Genomic DNA, 23,345 nt, shown 5'->3' with positions numbered 1-23,345 from the left:
GAATAAGCTTCATTACTGAGAAGTACTGAAACTACCTTCCAACAGTAGAAGTGGGAGCTAAATCCCAAATATTCTTAAGACAGACCTTTGCAGTAGTCTAGGCAAGCACATCTCCTAAGTCCTAATTGGCTCAACTCCATGGCTCAGCCAAACATTCCTATATTTGGCATAGCAACAAAGGAACATTCTCTAAATTTCTCAAATAATATTCAGTAGCAGTTACATGCCTAAACAGCACGTAAACCCAGGTGCTCCTGCATTTGTCCAAAACAGCCAAGGACACCAATTTTCAACATAAAGTGTTGCACGTGCCTATTTTGGGAATGCAACATTTTTCCCTCAGGGATGAACCAAAGGCTTTAATTTTAAGCCCTGCTTTCACAGCTACAAAGTTAGCTTGTTAACACACAAAAGGCTGCATTGTCCTCTGAACACACTATCCATGCTCAGGTTAGGCTCCCTTTGCAGTGCTACTGCAACAGAATAGGAAAAAGCCTCTGCTCTTCCCAGTTCTCTGAGCTCAGCATCACCACACTGCAGCGGTGTATCACGGATGCCCTGGATATCAAAGGAAGGCGGCAGCAAGAGACTCCTGCAAGAAATCTTTACAATAGAGGGTCTGTAAGCCAACTGAACAAATCATGTGGAAGACTAAATGTCATGATCATTCTACTGTTTTATTTTTGGGAAAGCCTTCATAAGTTTTCCGAGTCTTGTTGTTTAAACCAGCCACACCATACCGAGAGTCCCAGTGCAAGCACTCTATCTGGCCAAGTCAGAAACACCTCATTTAAAGAAAACCCACCAACTGCCATTCCGCTCACACCTGATCAGCATATTCCTACAGGGAGAGACGCAAAAGATCTTGTTTCCATAAACACATTGCACTACTCAGAGGTTTTCATCTTTAAATTTAATTACAGAAAAATGTTCCAAAGTGATTAAGCATGTCTGACTTCCAGCTTCTTTTAATGGCACAAGCCAATGCAGTAAAATGTAGAAATATAGCTCAGAATTTTATTAAAAAAAAAGAAAAAAAGTCTCAAGGTGTGAGGTCCTATTAAAAAGTGGCTGTTCACTTGTAAACGGAATAAAAATGTTAAGAACAATTTAAAAAGTTTCATACAGCTTAAACAAAACCACTTTCCTTAAGCAATACAAGTAATGTTACAACATCATAAGAACAGCAAGAGCAGAAAACAAGAAAAGGCAGAGGAATCACATAACATTACTTAAAATAACTTATTTACAGTGAGAATAGCTTAACATTTTTATTGCTCCGAGGGTAGTGTGTTGACAAGTAAATGTAGTAAGTTGTCATAGTGGGACACTAATATGCATATATTTACGTTTTTGCATACAGAGTTTTGTACCTATCAAGAAAAGTATAGGGTCTTGTTCTTTTTTTTTTCTAATTGATTAAGAACACAGAAGATTTCAGTGAAGATGTTTTCTGTTTTAAAGTTATGCATCTATAACTGAGTCCACACTTCCTAGACACGTCTGTGCACGTCTTAAAACGCATCTTTCCTCCTCCTGTGGTAAAACAACTTCACATATGCAGGTGGGGAACCATAGGTAAAACCTTTGACTCTTTATCAGTATTCTTTAATACTCCTTACATACAAAAACTTCTTAGATACAAAACCAAGTGCTTCCTACATACAAGCTCAAAAGAAAAGCAAGTGTCAACATGTTGATATGAAAAACTGAACACTGATTAGGTAGACAGTATTTCTGTAATGACTTTTAAAAATTTGCTGCAAACTCACACTATATACTGTTACCAGTTCCCTTTCTCCTCCTTCACTGCACAACATTTTCCCTTCTGTTGAAACAAGTCCAGACACTTTCTTTACTATTTCCATTACGCTTTGCTAACATCAGTCTCATATTGCTAAGCATTCTTTCTCCAATTAACATTTATCCTCCATACATACGTTTACCAAGTAATGCTGACTTCTTACTGTCAGAAATGAGTTTTCCAGTCTTATGAGATATAAAATATAAGCCTTATGAGATATATTACCTGCTGAATGTTTTTGTATTAAAGCAAAGGACAGCCTAGGCAAAAAGAGAACCTGTAGGCCGAACAGAAGTGCACAGAGTTCACAGCAGTATTTACAGCTGCCTTCATCTTTAAATGAGCTATTGAACCTGTGTCTTTCAGATGCAAATATAATACTGTGTGCTGTTTTTGCATTTGAATGCAAATTTATCTTATTAAAACATAGAGCTTGTGTTATTTGCTGTTTTGGCTCTCATACCCCTTCACTAGTTGCTCTATGGCCACATATTTAAATGTCTATTAAAACACAAAGGGAAAAGACCCTTTCATGGTTTGAAGATTATATAATTAACAATTTAGGACAAAGTAATGTGTATAGCATTGATGTATTTGAAATGTAAACTTTTAAAAATTATGTGCTTAAGTGGGAAAACTCACAGTATTCTCTCCGCTTGGCACAGCATTTCACTGAAACGAGACAAATCAGTTTGAGAAATTTTCAACTGAATATGATGAAGTCAGCACAGACTCTAAAGAGGATTTCTGAAGGCTGCTCAGCATTCACCGCTGGCAATTACTAGAACTCTCATTTGGCTTGCCTCTTCTCTCAGTTGGAAAAGAGCATTTTGAAAAATATAGTCAGATAAAAGAAAAAACTAAGGACCTGCTGGGATTTCTTGAATTTCTTACATAAAAAGAAAATTAATAAAGTTCTGGTATAACAGTAAGCAACTTCCATTGCTCCGTCAAGCTAAGCTCCCTTCATTTACACAACAAAAACTCATTAGGAAGGGAAGCGCATGTAGAATCAGGTGTGTTACAATACTGTTTTCTGCCATTAAGTATTTTCTATGCTTCCAGTTAACACTCATCCTAAAAAAAAATAAAGTGGAGAGAATACTTTGTATGGTTCTATGATAGAAATCTGAGTTGCAAGGTGCAGCTTGAGTTAAATTCACACAACACAGTAGTTTATTCATTAAATTATATTACAAATGCAATTAAACAGTTAGTCATCAATCTACCAGTCCAATGAAACCTCTGCGCTAAGTATACAGATTACAGAGTCTGAAGCGTCAGCCTGCAACTGGAAACTACTGCAAGCACTGGAGTCTGATACTCCCTGGCTGTACAGTATGAATAGCAAGAAATTTGATTTGAAGTAGCAACATGTATAAAACTGGCCTTTTGTAAACACTGTGTACTAGGAGTCTGTCCTCCTACAGCTATTAGAATGTGGTGGTTTTATAAATACTATAATTTAATACAATATTGCATACTGAAGAGATGCAAATACATTCAGAGGAAATCCTAAGTCAGCCTGAAACTAAAAAGAAACCTGGGATGATGTTGCAAGGAATCAAGTTGCTGCGAAGAAGTGCCTGGACATTGATGATATTTGTCACAACTTGTAGATAAACAGTTGTTTTTCCTCTTCTCATTTCCATCTAGGAAAGGGGTGATATTGCATCAATTTTCCTTTGCTGTTAAAAAATGGTCATGCTTAGGCCAGGCATTACAGGAAGTTTTTCTATGATTACTTCCTTTCCTGAGATCAGACAAACAGGGAAGAGTCCAAAAATCCTTGTGAAGGCATTTCTGGCTCTTCAGACCGTGCTTGAATGCCATATGCGTGAACCCAATCAACTGATCCACTTCCTCCCATCAGCACATTTTGAAACACTACGCTGATTTAGATAAAATTTATTTCCGCTAGAAAGGATGCCATATCATTTAAACTTTAAAACACTGAAAGGACTATCACACTACAAAAATAACCAGTGTCACTTCATCTTAATTTGGCTGTTCCAAAATTTTTCTCCACGGTAATGACCATCTCCAATTACGAAACACTCTTTTCCCTGCTTTGAAAAAATGAAAAACCCACGAGAATTGATCGATTCCAGGTATTCTCAATGTCAAGAACAGGCTTTAGGATATTTTGCTATTAGCAGCTGCCATCTACCCCACAAATGCAACTTTTTAAAAGACAGACAGTATTTAAGGTTCTTATTTCAGATGCTACAAATAACACCTGAAATACTTTCCCCCCCAAAAAAAGTCAGAAATGCTATGCATTTTTCATCCGTTTACGAAACAAAGTGCAACTGAGCCCTACACATCTGATAGTATGTACAAACTCATCATGGCTTTACCATAAAAACAGCACATGAATGGGTCTATACAATCAGAGGGATGATAAATGTCATGAATAAAACTATGTCAAACTGTTGGCAATAGAATAGCTATATTACATTCTGTAAACCTTGGCATACCACACTTTACATTATGCAAAGAGTCAATATTTACAAATCCATAGTGGGTGAAATAATTAACCCCCTAATGTAAATGATGATTTTGCAAAGTGCAGGACAAAACCAGTGCTGTTAATTGCAAGTCCTATGCAAGCAAGTTATACTAAAATCTTTACTACTAGACGCTTACCTGGACATTTCTACTGAGGATTTATAGGATTGTGATGTTTAGAATGAAATATAGTATGACACGGCATTAGGATGCATTTTTGAGGACAGCAATATAGAAATTAATAAGGCAGCATGCTCAGAACAAGTTTAAGCAGCACTGATGTTAGATCCCTAGTGGCAACTATATCAGTTATTGTTAATGTTAAAAATTCAGAGTGCAACATAGAAGCCTCTTTTAACATAAAAAATGTGCAAATTTTTCTCAAACAAAACAAAGTAACATAGCAAGGAAGATATTCTACTGAAGAACAGTTTTTAAATCACAGCAAAGTAGACCATCTTCTTTCCAAAATCATCTACAAGGCACTAAGGGTAGAAAATGACAGGTAACATGAAAGACCAAATGTTGTTCCTCAGTCAGGTCGAAATATGGGATATTTTGGTAAGAATTCTATTAATATTACCTGTTGAAGGAGGGAAAAAGACAAGAACAAAACAGTAATCAACAAGGTCAGACCTTCAGCATAACCTTCCATGTAACATTAGCTAGTATAGTATATAAAACTAAACTTGTAAGAGGGTTTTTTGTAAGGGAATGTTACTCATCGTAACAAAGCCGTAATTTCAGTCACTTTGACGTACAAAGCTTACAGATGCTTGACTTTTGGGGCATGGCCATCTCTTTTCTTTAGGCTAGGCAATCTTCGTGGTTACACAAGAAAGCAAATGAGGGAATAGTACGATCACTAAAGTATTTGAAATTGTCCTCTCTTAAATGGACTATCTTGGTTAAGCCTTTATAGAATTAAGAGCCAACAAAAAAATAAGAAAACAACGGTCCAGACAAAAGTCACACTACTGTAAAAATGCTGTATGTCTGCACCCAAATGCTGAATCAAAGTAATCATAAATAGCGATAGAAAAGGTGCTGAATTATGCAATGGTGTGGGAATCACACCAATGTGTGTAGTCCCAGTGGGTTTCCCTTGTTCAAACCGCAGATCAAAGTAAGCGTACCTGCAGCACGCAGGTAGAATTGTTGTCAAGAGAAAAAGCAGTGACAATTTCTAGTCTTCATATATGCTATGGCTAGTCTTTAAAAGTGGCCTTCATAAGCAGATGTCAAATAGCTGCAGATTTTCTGAGAGATCACTTAAGTAAAAGCCTAGTGACTTAAATTTCTCTATAAAATCAAAGTAAAACTGAGTACCAAATAAGTAAATAATACTTACATACTCCATCATATTGCTAGTTTCGCATTTCCTTTTACTCAGTTTCCAGTGCAAACCAAGCTGAGAAAATAATTATCAGAGGATTAACATGTACCACAGCATTATTTTGATAATAATGTAACAAGAATTAGCAGTATCAAATTACTAGAATCTGAAACATTTCAGACACTGACAAGATCAGTATGAAGTACGGAATTATAACAAGACAGTAAAATTCCTACATGCCAATCATGCAAAAAAACTTACTCTACTTTAACATGAAGAAAACAAGCACTCTAACTTTCTTACCTTATGATATAGTCTGTTATTTTCCCATTCTAACAACTTCTGAATTGATCTTCTAGTCTAAAAAGTAAGTCAGAACTATATTATGAATGGTTCAGTAGCCAGCCTCATCCAGAAGACTCTTACTATTGTATTTCTGGCTTAAGAATCGTTAAAATAAGTTAGTTTTATTGAAGCAGAACCAAGCAAAAGAAAAATTGTAAATGGAAGTCCTTTCACTTCAAGTCCTAAAGATGGCCATCCCCAAAAATTCCATTCCAGAACATCAGATGATCTTCAGAAAAAAAGAAAAAAAAGCAGTGTTTTTTTTTTTTTTTGTTAACTTACCACTACAACTTTCCCCAAACACTTTTAGTTATTAAGAGATCCTTTTGAATGTAATATTTTTGTCCACCATAGCCAACAAAACACTATCTCCCATCTTCTCTTGGCCAAATACCTCTCTGCAGGTCAATTACTGACAATACGATTTACAGACATGTAGTTTCCAGGTTTGGTTAATGAAATTGTTATCTGAATCCTGAAAAATCTCAACATCACAGAACTCCAGCTCATAACAGAGCTTGTATTTTCCCATTCCTAGATACCAAAAGGCATACAACTTTCACATTCTGCTCTTTCTAAAAACTTTCTTATACTATGGTCCAACCACAGCCTTGACTCTAATATTAAAAGTGGTTTACAGTGAGGCTTATAGCTACAAAGACTGTAAGCCTTCTATACCTCTATTCAGAGCTTCCACAATACTTGAAATAGTCCATAAGATCATGGCAACCATCAACATACGAGGGGGAAACCCTGGATAGAAGATATATCTGCTTCCTCGGTCTGTATCTACACTAGGGATCTCATTTCAAGCAAAGCAACCCATTTCTAGATGTAACAAGGTACTTCACTTCCTGTGGGAGAAGGGAATGTTTGAGGAGTTTGTGATTTTTAAGGTCACAGAAAGATCACTGTGACAACCTACTGTAGTTCCTGCAAGGTATTCTGACACTGACTTCATTGATAAACCTAACAAAGGATGTGAACTACACCACCTCCTTAAAAAAGATACAAAGATACCCATCCAATCCTAAGTCAAGGACTTAATGGTGGAGAATCCACCACCTCTTTGCAAGTTATTCCAGTGATGAAGCTATCCTCAGATTAAGTAGTACTTAACTCTGCTGTGTCTTGTTTCAATTGTCTTTTTACTTTTTTTTTTTTTTTTTTTTTTTGCTAGGTGGGTATACATGGACTGGCTGCGATGGAGTTAATTTTCTTTGCAACAGCCTGTATGGTGCTAAGTTTTAGATCTATGACTAGAACAATGTTAATAACACACCAGTGTATGTTCTGCTCTTGTTGAACAGTGCTTGCAGATCATTGAAGACTTCTCTTTCTCCCTCTGCCTGCCCAGCATGTAGGGTAGGGGTGGGCAAGAGGTTGGAACAGCTGACCTGAGCTGACTTGTTCCGCACCAGGTAACACCATGTTCAGCAATACAACTGGAATCGTCATTGCCAAGAGACTGACTAAATAGGCATCGGTCTGCTAGTGGGAGGTGAAAAGAGATTTGCCTTTGTATCTTTTGGGTTTTCTTCCCTTTTTTTTTCCTCCATTTACTTATTAAATTGTCCTTATCTTGACCCATGATGCTTTTGCTCTTCATATCCTGTCCCCCATCATGCCTCCGGGGTGAGCGAGCGAGTGGCTGGTGCATGCTCTGTTACTGCTTCAACCACCACAAAAGATAACTGAGAACCACCTTATACTTTTGATTCTTAGTGATGTAATTTGATCATATACACTTTATGCATATTTATACTCTTGAGAATTATTTTGATGCTACAGTATCATGTGGGCATTTATTTACATTTTTTAATAGCACGTGGATATTTAATGTGTTTTAAAAACTACAAATATTCCATCTCTATTTCTCGAGCATACATCTCTACAATGTAGAAAAAAGCAGTTTAAGCAAATTAAGTCCTGTAACCTTTCAGTGATACAGGATTCAGTAATGAGCAGTTCAAGAAGTGAAGATATTATGCCTTCAGTGACAAGATTTCATTTTTTGTTGCCAAAAAGTTTCTTCTTAAGCCCTTGTAAAGTTTTGGTGTCCACTTAAAAAGAAAAACAGTTACCTCCACCAGTTCTCACCACTCAGAAGAGTTACAGGACATAAAAGGATCCTACAAAATCCAACCTGAATGTTTTGTATGGGATCTATTACATATTACTTATATATGTATACTTCACCTCAGCCAGTCAATGCTACTGTTATTTTCTTGAGTGAAAATTGGGAAGCTTGGCAAAACTCTTCTGAAAAGCAACGCCCAGTCCTTGTTTTGGCTTTGAAAAGTATTACTTTTTAACAGTTTTACCCAAGACCTTTTCCTATATTTAAATTGGCAAGTGCTCAGTTGTGCTTTTTTTTTTTCTCCTCACTGTGCACTCACATACTATTACAATTCACATTTGTGGACAATAAAGTTTTATGGCTTACAAGTCTTATGAAGTATACAACTACAGAGAATATCATTACACTATACCTATTTATGTACTTCCAAAACATTTGTTGCTGTGATAAAGCTTGTTAAATGTAAACCACAGAAGCAATTAGGATCACGCTTACTTGATACTGACACAGTGCTTTTAAGAAGCATTACTTTGGTGTATTACTTTGGAGCTGTTCTGCTGAAGAAAAAAAAGGAAGCCTTTAAACTTCCAGAATGGAAAACAAATTTCTCTTTGTTTTTAATAGAAATAGCACAGTAAAGTAAGTTAAATAAGCCACAGCTCAGAAATGTTATGGTATTTATTACAAATAAAGTTAGTTTGATTGTAAAAATAACTATTTGGGAGAGGTGAGGAAAGAGGAAAATAAGTTTTCACTCCAGTTCACACAACCTTTGAGGGGTCAATGTCTAGTTTTGCACTCAATTCAATTTTTAGAGCTTTAAAAATCATGAAAATTTAGGTTACCATGTAGTACACACTGTTCTTTTAAATGAGATGGAATGTGGTAGTCTAAGGTGTAGCTAATCCTATCAGCAATTTGGTATCATTTACTTCATTAACAAACATTTTTTCTATTTTCTAAGTCATGGAAAATGGAATAACCTTTGAATGTAAGTGAGATAAAAGGAGATTGGAACAGAGATGATACTATTAAACATGATTTTATGTTATCAGTAACTGCAAAATAAAGAGAATATGGCAAATGAAAGATGTACTTACTCTTTTGTTAAGACAGACTACAGGCCACAGGCTACAGCCTAGAGTGCAGCAGCAGCACAGACAGCCACAAAGCAGCCATTTTACATTGACAGGGAGATTTTTTCTTAAACAAGCGTTCACACGACTGATGCTGGTCTTGAATTCTTCTGGAGCAACCTGCAACAGAAGCACTGAACTTCAGTGGAAAGCCACTACGTGGGTATTTTCTCAAGAACTGTCTCTACAGATTAAAATGTGAATGAAATAATGCCATTATGTGGTATGACCCCATCTTCTAAAACACTGGTCACACAAGTGGTATGAAAAGTCACTTTCCAAAACCAAATTCATTTACAATGCATGCTTTGCAAAACCTTACATTAAAAAAAGCTCAACATGGCTTAGATGTGCAGCCTCACCCATATCTGTTGTACCATTAATAAATCAGTTGTCTTGACAACACGGTGGCCCCAAACAAAGTGTGCAACATATACACTGGCTACACTGACCACAAAAAAAAGGAGGAAGAATGAAGGATATCTGGTTTCCAAGGGAATAAGTAGTCACATATAGTTACTTTGTAGTAAAAACACTGTTGTTTGACACAGGAAAAAAAGATGATATTGTCCAAAATACTTTCATACCAATGCAAGTCTACACTGTGCCTGGGTGAAAGTGGAACACAACTTTCTTGATAAGGTTCCCACAGACACGGGCCTGCAACTTTACTTGTGGTTTCTCCCTAAGAAGGAAAGCCTAGAACAACATGTAGCCTATTACATTCAAGGGTAAAAAGTGCATTTTGTACGTGATTATGAATAAAGCCTAGCTGTTGAAAAAGCAACTCAAGAAATATTCAGCCGAGCCTACTCGAAGGAATATTTTCTATATGTTGCCACTGCAGAGTCACAGTGGAAAACTACATACTCTATCAAAAACAAGCTTTCTCCGATGGTAGCGTGTTTTAAGAGTGAGAACACTCACCTATCCACGTGCCCTGAATCTGTCATCTCGCTACTGTACCTAAATAAGTTAAGTCTGACAAGTCAAACGTGGATCATGGTATTAGACCTAACTTGACTCCAAGATGGCACTCTTAACCATAACGCAATCCAGGATTCAGCTGCACAAAGCAGAATAATCAGATCCAACTTCAACAGACTTGAACAGTCAGGCACAACAACTCCAAAAGAAAACTTCTTTCCTAGCTACTTGCCATGCTGAAGAACCCTCTCCCAGGGATTAGCCTGTATACAAAACCATTCAACTTCTGCATAATCCCTCCATCCACCAAGCCCAACTCTGCTCAATTTAATTCTGCAAGCAGGGAGGATTAAAAAAAAAAAGCTTTTATGACAATGACTTCTTTCACTAAAGAAGCAAAACCAGCAGACAGGAAGTGGTGAGGACCTGATTCTGCTACCTCCGCCTATTCACAAGAGCTAAATTTATTAAAGCATTGAAGGAAAGGGAGTAAGTAAATCCAACATCTGTTTCCTAGCCATTCAGATCACCATGCAATATAGAGTCAGAGGTCTTCTAGGTTTGTACGCTAGCCAGGCCTACAGCTAGTACCATACAAACATCATTTAACATTGTGATTATTTTATAGCAGGAATAAGTACACAGCAACTATTTCTTATGCAAGTATACAAACTTCATTCCCTTCCTCAGTATTGAAAAGACTTTTTTGTACTTCTTTTTACATAAACAAATGGAGCAAGTTAAAAAATTGTCTTTAGCCTAAATGAAACATCAATATTTAAATACATCTGTGACAAATGTGCTAGTTAAAAAATAATAATCAGCAAAACAAGCAGCGATCCCATGCACTGGGACATTTTCAATGAACAGGAAAAAATCAGACTGTGATGTAGAAACCTAGCCTGTAGTTTCAAGCATCTGAAACAAAAGGTTTTGCAGCTCTCTGCCAATGGCAGCTCTTATCTTCAGGATGCCACAAACATCCAATGTGTGTGGGTACATGTGAGTAAGAGCATTTCACCTTCAAGGTGGGAGCAAGTTTTGTAGCACAGTCTGATCAGGTTAGTTGTATGCTGCACAAGTAACATTGCACAGCTCCTGCAGTCAGACTTGATTCTGAGTAAACTGAGAATATGCATGTGAACAAATTGGTGTCCTTGATTCTTAAGGAAGTTTACACGCGACTATGGTCCTAACATATACACCTTTATTAAATCTTGAAATTTGTACATGCGTCATCCTATCTGTTTAAAAGATAACTTTTTTTTTTTTTGACTCCATTAATAGTTGTGCAGTGAATTCTACTACAAAATGTTCCCTTTTCTCGCAGTCACAAAGTTTACTGGACCTTGACAACACCGAATGCCACCTCCAAATACAGCTGTACAAACCTACCAAAGAGAATGCATTTGCACAACCTAAAGTTCAATTTATCAGGAAGAAACCTGACCATCAGTGGTAACGTCCAACATGAAACAAAGACAACCAGATTCTTAGATCACAGCTGGCAGAAAAATTAAGAACCTAACAGGAAAACACTGCCACGGGGAGATTCCCTACTTCACTGCCACTTCTAAGGCACTGGTCATATCAGTGTAACAACCTGATGCTACTGAATAAGAACATTACTGATGTATTCTCGTTCCAGCAGAACCCGGCACTGCAAATGGCTAAACTAGAAACCAGTTTTATATGCCTCCAAGAAACACAGATTTCTCCTTTAGATACTTTGGTATGCTACTTACTTAAAACAGTATTATCAAAGCACCACTACTACCTGCTAATGCACCAGTTACTGTCTTAGCTGCAATATGAGATGGAATTACTAAAGACTGCTTCAGCTAACCTAATCTACGGGATTTATTTCTTCCTTTAAGAAGCTTAATCACAAAATATCTGTCAATGCATCTTCATTTGAAGCTAAAGGAACCAGTGACCATAAGTTTCATTCTGTGATAAAGAGAAGCAAAACAGTTTCCTTCCTCTGGGTTTCCAGCTCAGTAACAGTTAAGTATCGTTACACAGTGACAAAGAGTAAAATATCTGTAAATAAAGTAACATTGTTCTAATTTACTAAGAGAAAATGGTTTTCAAATGAAACTGTCACCAAAGAATTTTGTTGATTTTTGGATATATTTTTAAATCTTGTCTTTCTTGCAGATATAGGTTAATATGAAATGACCAAACTATTTCAAACAGAATTAACAGTGCCTCTTGTCCAAAAAGAGCTCACTAAATGTCCAGTTTTGATTATTTTTGGGAAGTCCCTTGGAAAGTTTCTGTTTGAGTCTTGAAAAGAATGAGATAAGTACATAGCTCCTGGCTGTGCAGTACACCTTGTAAAGAGACATTAGCTCCTTTTAGGTCTTTAAGGGGGAAAAAAAAAAAACATAAAAGGGAAGGAGAGGGTGTCATAATATTTTACAACAGGATGCAAGAGAATCTACAAACACAGGAAGAAAGCAAAGCCCAGCAGGCCCGATCTTTCTCCCTCAATCACCATGATCACAAACCCTATCAATCACATGTTGCAATGGGATCACAATACCAAGAGCACATTTTATGGCTTACATTTCCCTGCATTGCACAGTTACCTCTGTATAGGACCCTTATTGTTTTAAGATCAGGGCAGGAAGCTCCACTTGCTTTCTTAAGGTTCGCTGGCTCCATCATTTTCTTGTCACCTGGAGCATTGTTCACTAATACACCATATATCATGAAGAATATTTTTTAAAGCTAGGTTTAAAATTCTTTGCAGCAAAGGAACCATCTAAACTTTAAGAACTAGAAGGTATGCTTCATTTTGGAACAGCTACTAATCAAGCTGATCTGAAAGCATAATTTAAAAGCCTGTTTTAAAATAATTTAAAACAATAAAATCATAGCACACTGAATTTGAATTTAGCCAGAATTTAAATTTAGGCCAAAGTCCAACCACATTATTACAAGTTAAATATTGCCTCTGTATTGTGTAAATCAAATATTTTCTTACAAAATTTTGTTAAAAAGAATGCATTCTCTGAACGCCCAGCTCTGTATTTATAAACCAATACTTAGTATCTATCTAACAGTATAAGAAGCAAGTCATTTGAGTTGAATTAGCTAGATCCAATATATGACCTACTTGGTATTTTCTTATCGTTTCCAGGTTATTTCCTCAAATATACACATCTACTCAAATATTCAGGGTGTACTTGCATGCATCTTAGTTCTAGGTTAATTTACAACTATCCAGAATTTGCAAAAAATGGAGAGGAGTAAGAAGGGAAGATGGGTGAAGAAGAAGGGGTGTTTCATATTTAAAAAAAGCTAAAAAAATAGTTTGAGGTTTGCTATCATCATTACATAGGTGGGCAAACTGAGAGTCATGAAACTTAAGTAAATTCTTAAGACTACACAGTGGCATAAATCTAAACAGTGTTTCTGGAAAAAAAAAAAAAAAGTTCAGCCAGGCAGTTTTATCTATTTGGGATTTTTAACCTGTATAGGACAAAGTTTCCATCCCTTGTTTAAAAATCTATTAAATACAAGATGAAAATCTACAAGAAAAACAGCATCATAGGGAAGTCTATCAACTGTGCCTAATGGCTCCATGTTTTACACATCATTAGCAGCTGGGGTATATTATTAGTATCAATTCACAGTGGACAACAAAGTCATTAAACTGAATGTTACATGGACATTCTGAATACAGTAGGACATAACCTTATTATTAGCTATGTACTAATGTGGGCTTAGCATAAACGTTTTATTAAAAAAATTGTTAATATAATATAAACAGCCACTATGTTATTCATAAATTGCTATTTCATAAAAAGTAAACATCTGTACTTTAAGAAAAATTAAAGTGACACATCAGTTGACCACAATGCTTATTACTCTGAATTATTAATCAGGGTATTCAAAGAACAATGGAAAAATCTGAGCTTTCATTTTCAGTAGTGGTAAAGGTGATTGACTGCCATAACCAGAGGAAGCAGCAGATGATTCATTTTTTGCAATTTATGAAAGTATTAAAAACCAAACCACCCACAGCTGTGGCTTTTATTATCTTTCACAAGAGTGTGTGGCAAGCCCTAAGAAAAAAATTGTTTACTACCTCATTTGATTGGTGCTTTCCCCTTGCAAAATGGAAGCAATTTATTTTCAAAGTCATCTTTCTCAAGAAGCCCCTCAAATTCATATATATAAAAAGAGGTATCAGGATATCGAGATTCTCAACAGAAGAAGCATCTCTACACACCAAGTGATCTCCATACACCAAGCTCGTGTGATTTCTGCTGTCTCTGATTAGACCTATAGAACAAGTGTAAACCCAGGTAAACCCAGAAAAGAACATCCTCTTTTTTCTCTGCTAAATTAAGTTCAAGCAGTCAACTGAACTTTAATTTAAACTTTTGCTATAGATCCTGTAGTAAAATCAATTGTTCACTGTTTATTTAACAGGAAGACAACCAAGCGGAAAATGTGGCAGGCATTGAGGCTTGTGTTAAAAAGCAGAGCCCCCCCCCCCCCGCCCCCCCCTTTTTTTTATTTTTAAATACACACACATTTTAAGAGAGAAACAGACATTAAAAGATGAAATAATCATCCAATCTAATTCTGACATTTCCTGCTGGGCTTACTTAAGGAAAACTACAACTTGATTAAAAGCACATAAAAATGGGTATTTCCAGAGTATTCCATGGTTTTTCAGTGACCTGAAAGTGTTTTGTGGAAGATAAACCTTAGACCTGCCAAGTATTGAGATGTAAATGGTGTTATCAGTAGCCTTCACACTAGGCACTATTAAGTCAGGAGAATGCCTCATTTTAAGCCCAGTGAGGTTCTGAAACAAGGCCAGGGTTTCCAGGTTGTCTTTTAACAACCTTTTCAAACAACGGTCGGACTGCTGTCAAAAATGCTGGACAAATTGAACACAAGTATTTTACTTGTTAGGCTCTGGGGTGAAAACAAAGGAGGAAACCTCCAGTTGGATTTGGCAGCACCAGGAGATGTCAACCAAGGAAGGAAGACCACAGCCTCCGGCTGCATTTCAGCATATCGTGACTCAACAGCTACTGCAAGAGGCTGCAGGGACTGTGAAGCTGCAGCTGCATGGTATGTCATTAGAGGAAGCAGTAGGAGTGGAATACCTTTTTCTCACAAATTCTGGAAAAGATGCACAAGATGCACAAAACAAAGCATGAGAAAAGCACTAGAGACTAAAACAGTTGAAAGGAAAAGAGAAAAATATTCCAAAATTAAAAAGCCTCAAAAATATACAATTATGAAAATAAAACAGCAAAGAATTTGGTTAAAAGATTTCATTAATAGCTACAAATGAGTATTTATTAAACTTGCATTTAGAAACAGAACAAAACTGCAGAGAAATCAAGAGACTTGTCACCACCAATTTTCAGAATGAAGTAATTACTGTATTTCTGAAAATGTCCTAATAAAAAACCTACTCAACTTGTACATTTAACGCTTAACACCATAATAGTTTGTTCCTTTATGCTTCAGATAAAACAGATTCTCTTCCAGAGATCTCTCTAAAAATGAACTCAAGGCTCGACAGACACATTGTAAAAAGAAAGTCTAGTTTAACTTGCTAGAAGCAGCACCAACTCCAGGCACCTATAAAGCAAGGCTAAGAGTCTTGCTTTCATGCAGACTGCCCGTGTGAAAGCAGTATGATGTCGTGTTTAGATCATCAATAAAGACAACAATCATTGCAAGTTATTTTTTTCTGTAGGGACTGGTCATTGACCAGCTATTTCACACAGGACAAGGTTAAATTTAACAGTCTTCAGTGCAGTGCTGGCCTGGCACCAGTTCTGTCTGGGTTCAGGAGCATGTATTTGTAACACAAACCACTGGAGGCACTGCATCTTTCCATTTAAAAGAACAGTTTAATCTCACACTTACCTTCCCTGTCAGAACAGAAGGAAATTCTGTATCAAACTTGTTGCTCAAGCCAAACCTTGAAAACAAAAGAGACAAACAAAATATATTCCACCTAACTTATTTTGGTTCCCTTAATAAAAAATGTAATAGATGTTGCATTTTAAAAAGGAAAACTATTTGTTTTGCCCTTACATTTACTTTATTTCACAAGCTTTCAATCTATGTTTATATCAGATCTTCTATATCATTCATAAGACAAAGAAATACAGCTTGGTGCTTTACTTTAAAACCTTCAAGCCACTAAAAGCAGAAAAATCCTTTTACAATTGATGGCAGTAAGTTCCAATTTTTGCTTCCTTAAAGAAAGGAAGCAAAAACCTCCACCTGTTGAATTCCAGTTTTACTAGGTTTTATAATCCTTCTACTGCTATTTTTTAATTCATGCAATTTATTCACATGCAACAGATAAAGCTAGTTATAAAGGAACCCATTCATCTTCTTAGAAAGTTTACAATTGTACAATTAAAAAAAAAAAAAGGCTTGCTCTGAGTTAAACTCTCGTGCAAAATATGCAAGGGTCTACGCATCAAGCAGTTTAAAACCAACTATGAACTTCAAGAAAATTCAATCTTAGGCAATGCTGTTAATGGTGGCTCTTCTCCAGTGAAGCGCTGTTACTGAGCAAGAGGTAAGGCTTCCTGGTCACGAGTGAAGCCTACAGGCAGCTAGACCAAAGTTTTCCAGAGTTTAGGAACTTCATGCACCTACCAAACCAACTGAAATTTCCAAAAGCTCCTTTTGCAGGTCAGCAGGATACTGACAGCACGGACTGAACTGGACTTTTTACTGTATTTGAAGCATGCATGGAAGCAAGAAATTAACTAAGCTCCGATGTTGTACCTGCTAGTTACTCCTGAACGAAAACCTGATCTCCCATTCTCTCCACCTCCTTGGAAATTTTTAACCTCTGCAATTCAGAAGTTTAACAAAATAACAACAACTGGCCTCTCAGCTATCTGTATATTTGAGCATAGCTTACTGTCAAGTCCATAAAAGTTAAATACATTGTACACCAAGTTCTCTGACAACCCGGCAAAACCATTTCCTGAATATTTTTGTTCAGAAAAAAAAGAAAAAAAGGATCACAGCCAAAAAGAAGAGCATGAATATGTTTGGTATTGTAGTAATTACCGTAGAAACAAACCTTCTGGGGAGAGTGTTTAGAGGCAAACCGACACCTGAATTGCTCTTTACTGGTCACCAATAAGGATGCCGAACGTCAGGCCTCTGCCATTACCCGATACATACATACTCATGCGCACCCAGAAATAATTCATATACCTAGGCCTGGCAATGTAGCTTGCTTTGCAATGACATGAAAAATAAACCTTAAAGAAGAGAGAAGCACAGTAAGTTGTGCTGTCTATAGAAACCCATTAAAGCTAACTAAAATGTTCATCGATTATGCTGGTGACATCTAATTAAGATCTTCAATGGCTAATTTAAGCTAGAGCCTTGACACTTGTAAAAAACAGCGTATTGGAGCACTATTTGTGGAAACATTAAAAAACCACAAAGCTGAGACCTTCAATAAAGCATTTGTCAACCTTTGACTATTAAACTATCCTTAAGCACTACAACCAATCACCGTCTATTTGTGTTGGTTTTATTCAATGTCTTCAAAAAATTTCTACAAGTCAATGTGCCTGAACTGAACACCAGCACAGCACATTCAAGCGAACGCTAAAGCCATGATTTTAAACTAGTGCTACAAATGCAAGCAGTGCAAACACAAAGGTTTTAGGCATGCACAGAGGTTACTAATATAAGCACATTTCCATTTTCTGTCAATGTCATCTGCAGGTTGGTCTACATATTTTGTAGCTTCTTTTTTAAGATGAAATCTTCTGAGTTAATCTAGTAAGGAAGTCTTTTTAGTTTTAAAAAATACAGAAAACACAACTACATGAAGCATATACGTGAGCTTCTTCTTGAGGAATACTGTATTTTCTGTCTATTGGCAGTGAAACTATCTGAAATGACAAAGTGTTAGCAATTAGCAATGGAGTAACTATATAATAAATGAACTACTGGAAAGTTCAGGTAAGACTGCAGAATTATTTGCCTGCATAACATACTAATTCCACTAGATCATGCCAAAGGTCCACCTAGCCCTGAGCACTGACTCTCATGGTGGCCAGTAGCAGATGCCAAGGAAACAGCAGAAGAAAAAAAAACGCAAACGTGCCATTTCCCCAGAACAGCCTTCAGACCTTCAAACAGTTCAAAAACTTTCCGAGCCATAGGCAGCATCTTTCATCTCACTGTCACAGATACACTCATTAAGATTGCTGCTGCACTACCAATTTCCCCCCCCAGAATAAAACAGATTAATGCTTTCTGGTTTAGATCTCTTAAGAAAATAACAATAGCATGGAGGATTTTATTGGGTTCAATTTGAAGGCTGATAATGTCCTGAAACCTATAAAAAAAACAACAGAACTTTTATCAGTTGCAAAATATTCCATTTAGTTATAACACAACCAAGAAACCTCAGTTACAGAAATGCATCTATTTTACACTGACACCCACAAATGGCTAAAAGAGTATCAAAGGCTTGGAGAATACTGAAGACAGAACTACGCTACCCTGTATCACATTTAGGCAGCATCACTGATGGCTTTAACACAGATTTACTGAAGTATTTCCAGAGGTTTTACAAGCTAAGCCTCTTGATGATTTACCATATAGTTCAGAAAGATTAAACTCTAATATGAATTTAAGTCAAGAGACAAATAAAAAATAGCTTTTCTTAGAACAATGGTAAAAGCAGAACATTACAGCTCTAGAGCTTTGTGAGCATCTTTGAAAAAGTACTGAAGTTTTATTAAAAATTAATGTGAAAAAAAAAGTTAAGACAAAGTCTTGATTAAGAGATAAATAACCTATACGTTCTACAATAGATTAATGCACAGCAATAATTCATCTAGCAGGATTTGCCCATAAAGTCTTCTAAAATTCAGTGTGTTTACAAATTACTATGCAAAATGAAGGGCAGTACCTGCCCTTTCAAGTATTTAAGGCATCATATTTATTCCTGGGTACACTCTCTTGAGTTCTTGATGTAAGCTGCACAAGATCTAATGTTTAGAAATTCACCTAAGTCACCCAGATGTTTCAGTTGCAGTTTTCCCTCTGGGTGAGAAATACCTCCAAAAGCAAGGCATCGCAGCCTACAGGTACCGCCACTGGAACAGAACCAGGATGACATCAGTTTCTGCTGTTGTGCGCTCTCTCTCTCTCTCTCTCTCTCTCTCTCTCTCTCTTTCCCTGTTTAAAAGTATCACCTGAGAGAAGCCCCATCACCTCATTTTCCCCATTTGCAAAGTGGATGGAACGCAACTTCTCCTAGGCAGCTGCAAGCTGCATCCCATTAGAGCTCCTCACAAAGCATTATCAGGAAGCGAGGTCTCCAGTCCCCAGAACTACAACTGAAATATTCTGGAAAGCACTTTCTTTTATTTAGAATAGACATGCTTACAGATGTTTCACTTTTTTTTTTTTTCCATTTTGATAGAAATAGCCCTTCATTCTTGTTTATCCCACTCCTTACTTATGGATGGTTACCAGTCTTACTAGACTACACAAGCTAAACCCATTTAATCAACTCTCCTAGGATAGGCTCTGCGGTCTCCTTTCACCACGGGTCCTTTCCCCACACCTAATTCAGTTTAAGATTAACTTATCTTGAACAGATGAACTCAGATCACACGTATAACTCCATGCAAGTAAAGATGACACTTCATCAAGAGCCCTCAGCTGAAATTTCTCTTTCTAGTCTACGGTCCTGTCCTATGAAGACAAAAACAAAGAAACAAACAAACAAACAAAAAAACTAAAAGGCATCCTTTCTGAGGGATGATACTTTGGAGAACTAACGTGTAACTGGTAGGCTGAGGTCATTTGCTGTTTTAAATATGTGGCAGATGTGTAGCTTGGGAGTAAGAGAAGACAATAACCAAATGCCTTATCACAACTAAAAGCACCTGGCTCTTCCCTGCCTTCCCTAATTCACAACAACATGCTTTTCATCAGCACCTTGACTGTGGATCCCTGGAGCAATCCTGTAGGAAACATAATGGAAGAATAAAACTTAACTTGTATCCAACAACAGAAAGTTTGCAGACTTAAGCAGGAATCACAAGCTGAATGCTAAGGGCAAAAAGACGTTTAATGGCTGTTTCATTACCTCATTACTATCCCTCCACATATGCTTAATGATGTGGAAAAACAGTATGTCGGAAAAAATAGAACTCAACTAAGTTGGCATTTGTTTACTGTTATGTTTTTGGAAGTTACTGCTGCTGCTTTGGTGGGCATATGACTCAGTCTTCACTAAAAACATTTATGCTGAGCTATTCTAACACACCATCAGAGTAACACTGCTATGCAAGAAACAACAAACTTGCACGGAATTTCAGTGGCAAAGAAAAGACATTCACTAGGTCACAGTAGTTTCTCTATGCTAAAATTCAAAAGCTTGCTGAAAACAGTAACTATGATGCCTAGTTATTTTTTTTGTTTTTTTTTTTTTTTTAAAAGCAAGAGTCTTCCAGAGCACTGAACAAGATGAGCATAGATTTTGCTACCTGCTTTCACAAACACTGCGAGAAAAACAAATACATTTTACACAGTCTCTCTTACCATGCACAGGGGTGAAGGGTTAGCAAAAAAGTCAGTGGAAAAAGCAAGATCTTGCTAAAACGATTCCTGGAATTTATATTTCAAATAGTTGGAAACTGCAGTGTAACTATGTTAGGGTCAGAAGCTCACCAACAAGGCCACAGGAATAAAAATTCTCATGCAAGAAACTAACACGTAGTTTGAATCCAGTACTTTGGGAGTATTTAAGAAGAATGTACATGGAAAGCTGGACCAGAAGATGACCCTGGAATCAGAGAACATCCCTTCTACGTAGAACAAGGGTATCCAAGCAGGCCAGTGTCAGATGAAGAACAGAAGGCATCTGAAACAAAACAACGGCATTGTCTTCTCTTTAAGTAACTGCTTTTCTTTCTTCCTTCCTTTTTCCCCTGTATTTAAATAGTGTCTGACTTTCGTCAGGACAGAAATTTTTATTAGCAACATTCTAGACAGGCTCAGAAAACAAACACAAGTTCTACTGAATGACATGTCTCTCACTTCAGCAAGCAGAGCAGGTTGCTTCTGAAGCCAACTGATTTCAAAAGCAGCAGCATCTGTGTGATCGGACAGTGACAGAACTTCAGAGCTGGCACACACTAATAACCAGAAACTCTTTAGGAAGCCAAATATCCCCCATTTATTAACGAGGTTCAGATTATATACTATATTATCCAGATTTTTTGTTGTTTGTTTTTGGATTTTTACTAATGATGTCCACTAACTTTTTTTTTACTAGTTCAAGGAGATTTTTTTAAAAAAGCTGTCATGAACTGATGAAAGAAAAGCTGCCTTCCACCAGCAGGCAGGTATATCTGTTACAAGGGAGTTAGGAGGAGTGGACGAAAGGGAAAGTAAGGTGGATAGGAATTCAGGGCATACATTCTAGCTCATGTCTCCCCCATCACTTAAAATTATTACTTTCTTTTGATGTAGATATCTCTAGTTGACAGCTCTTGGAGATGCTCCCACCCATCCCCAAAAGATGCTGGAGCCCCAGAGGAGCTTTAAGTACCATCACTAATACACAAAAAGCATCACAGAAGACAAAGCAAAGAGGTGTGTAACATTTTTCCATTTAGTGCTTAAAGACAGAGAGCTAATAAAATGGGTAGGTGCTATTCTGGGCATTTGGCTTGTTACATCCCTCCTTTAGTTAGGCTGCATGCTCTGTGGGGTCAGGTCTGAAAGAAACTCCATCAACACAAGCACACTGCGGTGCAGCACAGCAACTACCCACTGGCACTAGCTCAATGCAAACCTGATTTAGACTTACATGCCAGACACCGTACCAAATCCAACATTAGTTCTCTTAGGATGAGAGAGCCTTCCCCACCTAGTGCTTTGCTGCAGAAAGCTAGATCACACCGTACCTATTCACAGAGAGAAATGTGCATTCTTTTATCCAGTCCAAAGACAGACCCAAAGCAACACAAGCTTGATGGATCTCTGCAATACAAGTTCTGATACCTCCCTCCTTGTCATGTAAAGGACCATAACCACCACTGAGTTGTTGCGGCTGCATTTTGTTATACTAATTCCTCCACTTGTTAGAGTAGGAATAGTGAGAAAAACAAAACCAAAACCAAGCAGACTTTCCATGTTTATGTCAGTTTGTTCATCCTGTGTCCCACCAGTTTCTGTGAGCAGAACACACTGCAGTTCACATTACATCCCAATGACAAAAACTGCCTAAACCCAACAAAACAACTAACTTTGGAGTCGATAAATTACAACGCAGCCACGTGCCTCCTCTGCAGTGCAGCACGGGGACTCCGTGGCTCCGCTGTGACAGAGAAGGGTTATGGTAAAATCCCTCCAACAGCGCCCAAACCTTCGGGCTGGGCCCAGCACCGTGCAGGTTTTCCTTGGTTCTGACAGAAAACAGAGGAGGGAGCCCCAGGATCACCACGGCTGGGCCCAAGGGGGGGGGGCGTCCGCTGCCCCGGGGGGGAGCGGCCCCTCACAGCTGCCCCCTCACACAGCCAGGAGGGGTGCATGAACGGGGCCCGGCTCCTCCTCACCCCCTGTCCCCCAAGGCTGGCCCCTGTCCTCTCAGACTTGCCCCTGTCCCTTCACACCGCCCCTGTCCCCTCAGGCAAGCCCCCCGGCCCCTCACAGCCCTCTCAGGCTGCCCCCTGTTCCCTCAAACCGCCCCTGTCCCCTCACAGTCCCCTCAGGCGCCCCCCTGCTCCCTCAGGGGGTCCCCTGTCCCCTCACACCGCCCCTACCCCCTCAGGCAGCCCCCTGTCCCCTCACAGTCCCCTCACGCTGCCCCCGTTCCCTCAGGCCGCCCCCCTCCTTACACGGTGATGTGCCCGGCGCCCCGTACCGCCACGGGATCCGGCGCATCGCGGGGTCGGGGCAGCTCCTGGCTGCGCACCACGGGCCCGGACTCCTCCTCCCCTTCCTCCCCTTCCTCCTCCTCCTCCTCCAGCTCGTAGATGGTGTCGAAGTCCGCCATGTTGGGCAGCAGCACGCTCATCGCCAGCCCACCCCCGGCGCGGACCGGCCGCGCGCATGCGCAGTGCTCCTCGCGGGGGGCAGACACGGGAGGGGAAGGGGAGATGCGGGCGCGCAGGCGCAGTAGCTCCGAGCCCGGTACCTCAGGTGTGG

At 38.3% G+C, this 23,345-nt stretch overlaps 1 protein-coding gene across 2 annotated transcripts; it reads right to left on the bottom strand.

Annotated features, from left to right (window-relative positions):
• Positions 1-894: 894 nt before the first annotated feature.
• On the bottom strand, positions 895-23,345 carry CHIC1 (cysteine rich hydrophobic domain 1). 2 transcript variants are annotated; one of them, XM_035326543.1, is made up of 7 exons: positions 23,036-23,345; positions 16,050-16,054; positions 14,383-14,435; positions 9,177-9,332; positions 5,955-6,011; positions 5,667-5,726; positions 895-4,898 (listed from the first exon to the last, which is right to left on the bottom strand). In XM_035326543.1, the coding sequence occupies exons 1-7, from the start codon at positions 23,212-23,214 to the stop codon at positions 4,848-4,850; spliced, it is 561 nt and encodes a 186-aa protein (XP_035182434.1). In that variant the 5' UTR covers positions 23,215-23,345; the 3' UTR covers positions 895-4,847. The 2 variants fall into 2 exon arrangements, with proteins under 2 accessions (XP_035182434.1, XP_035182435.1); XM_035326544.1 differs by lacking the exon at positions 14,383-14,435 and having other exon boundaries at positions 16,050-16,104; positions 23,036-23,333.

This window comes from Oxyura jamaicensis, chromosome 4 (assembly GCF_011077185.1).
Source record: "Oxyura jamaicensis isolate SHBP4307 breed ruddy duck chromosome 4, BPBGC_Ojam_1.0, whole genome shotgun sequence".
Lineage (NCBI taxonomy): Eukaryota > Metazoa > Chordata > Aves > Anseriformes > Anatidae > Oxyura > Oxyura jamaicensis.
Note: the sequence above shows the minus strand (reverse complement) of the source record. Positions and strands in the feature narration are given on the sequence as shown.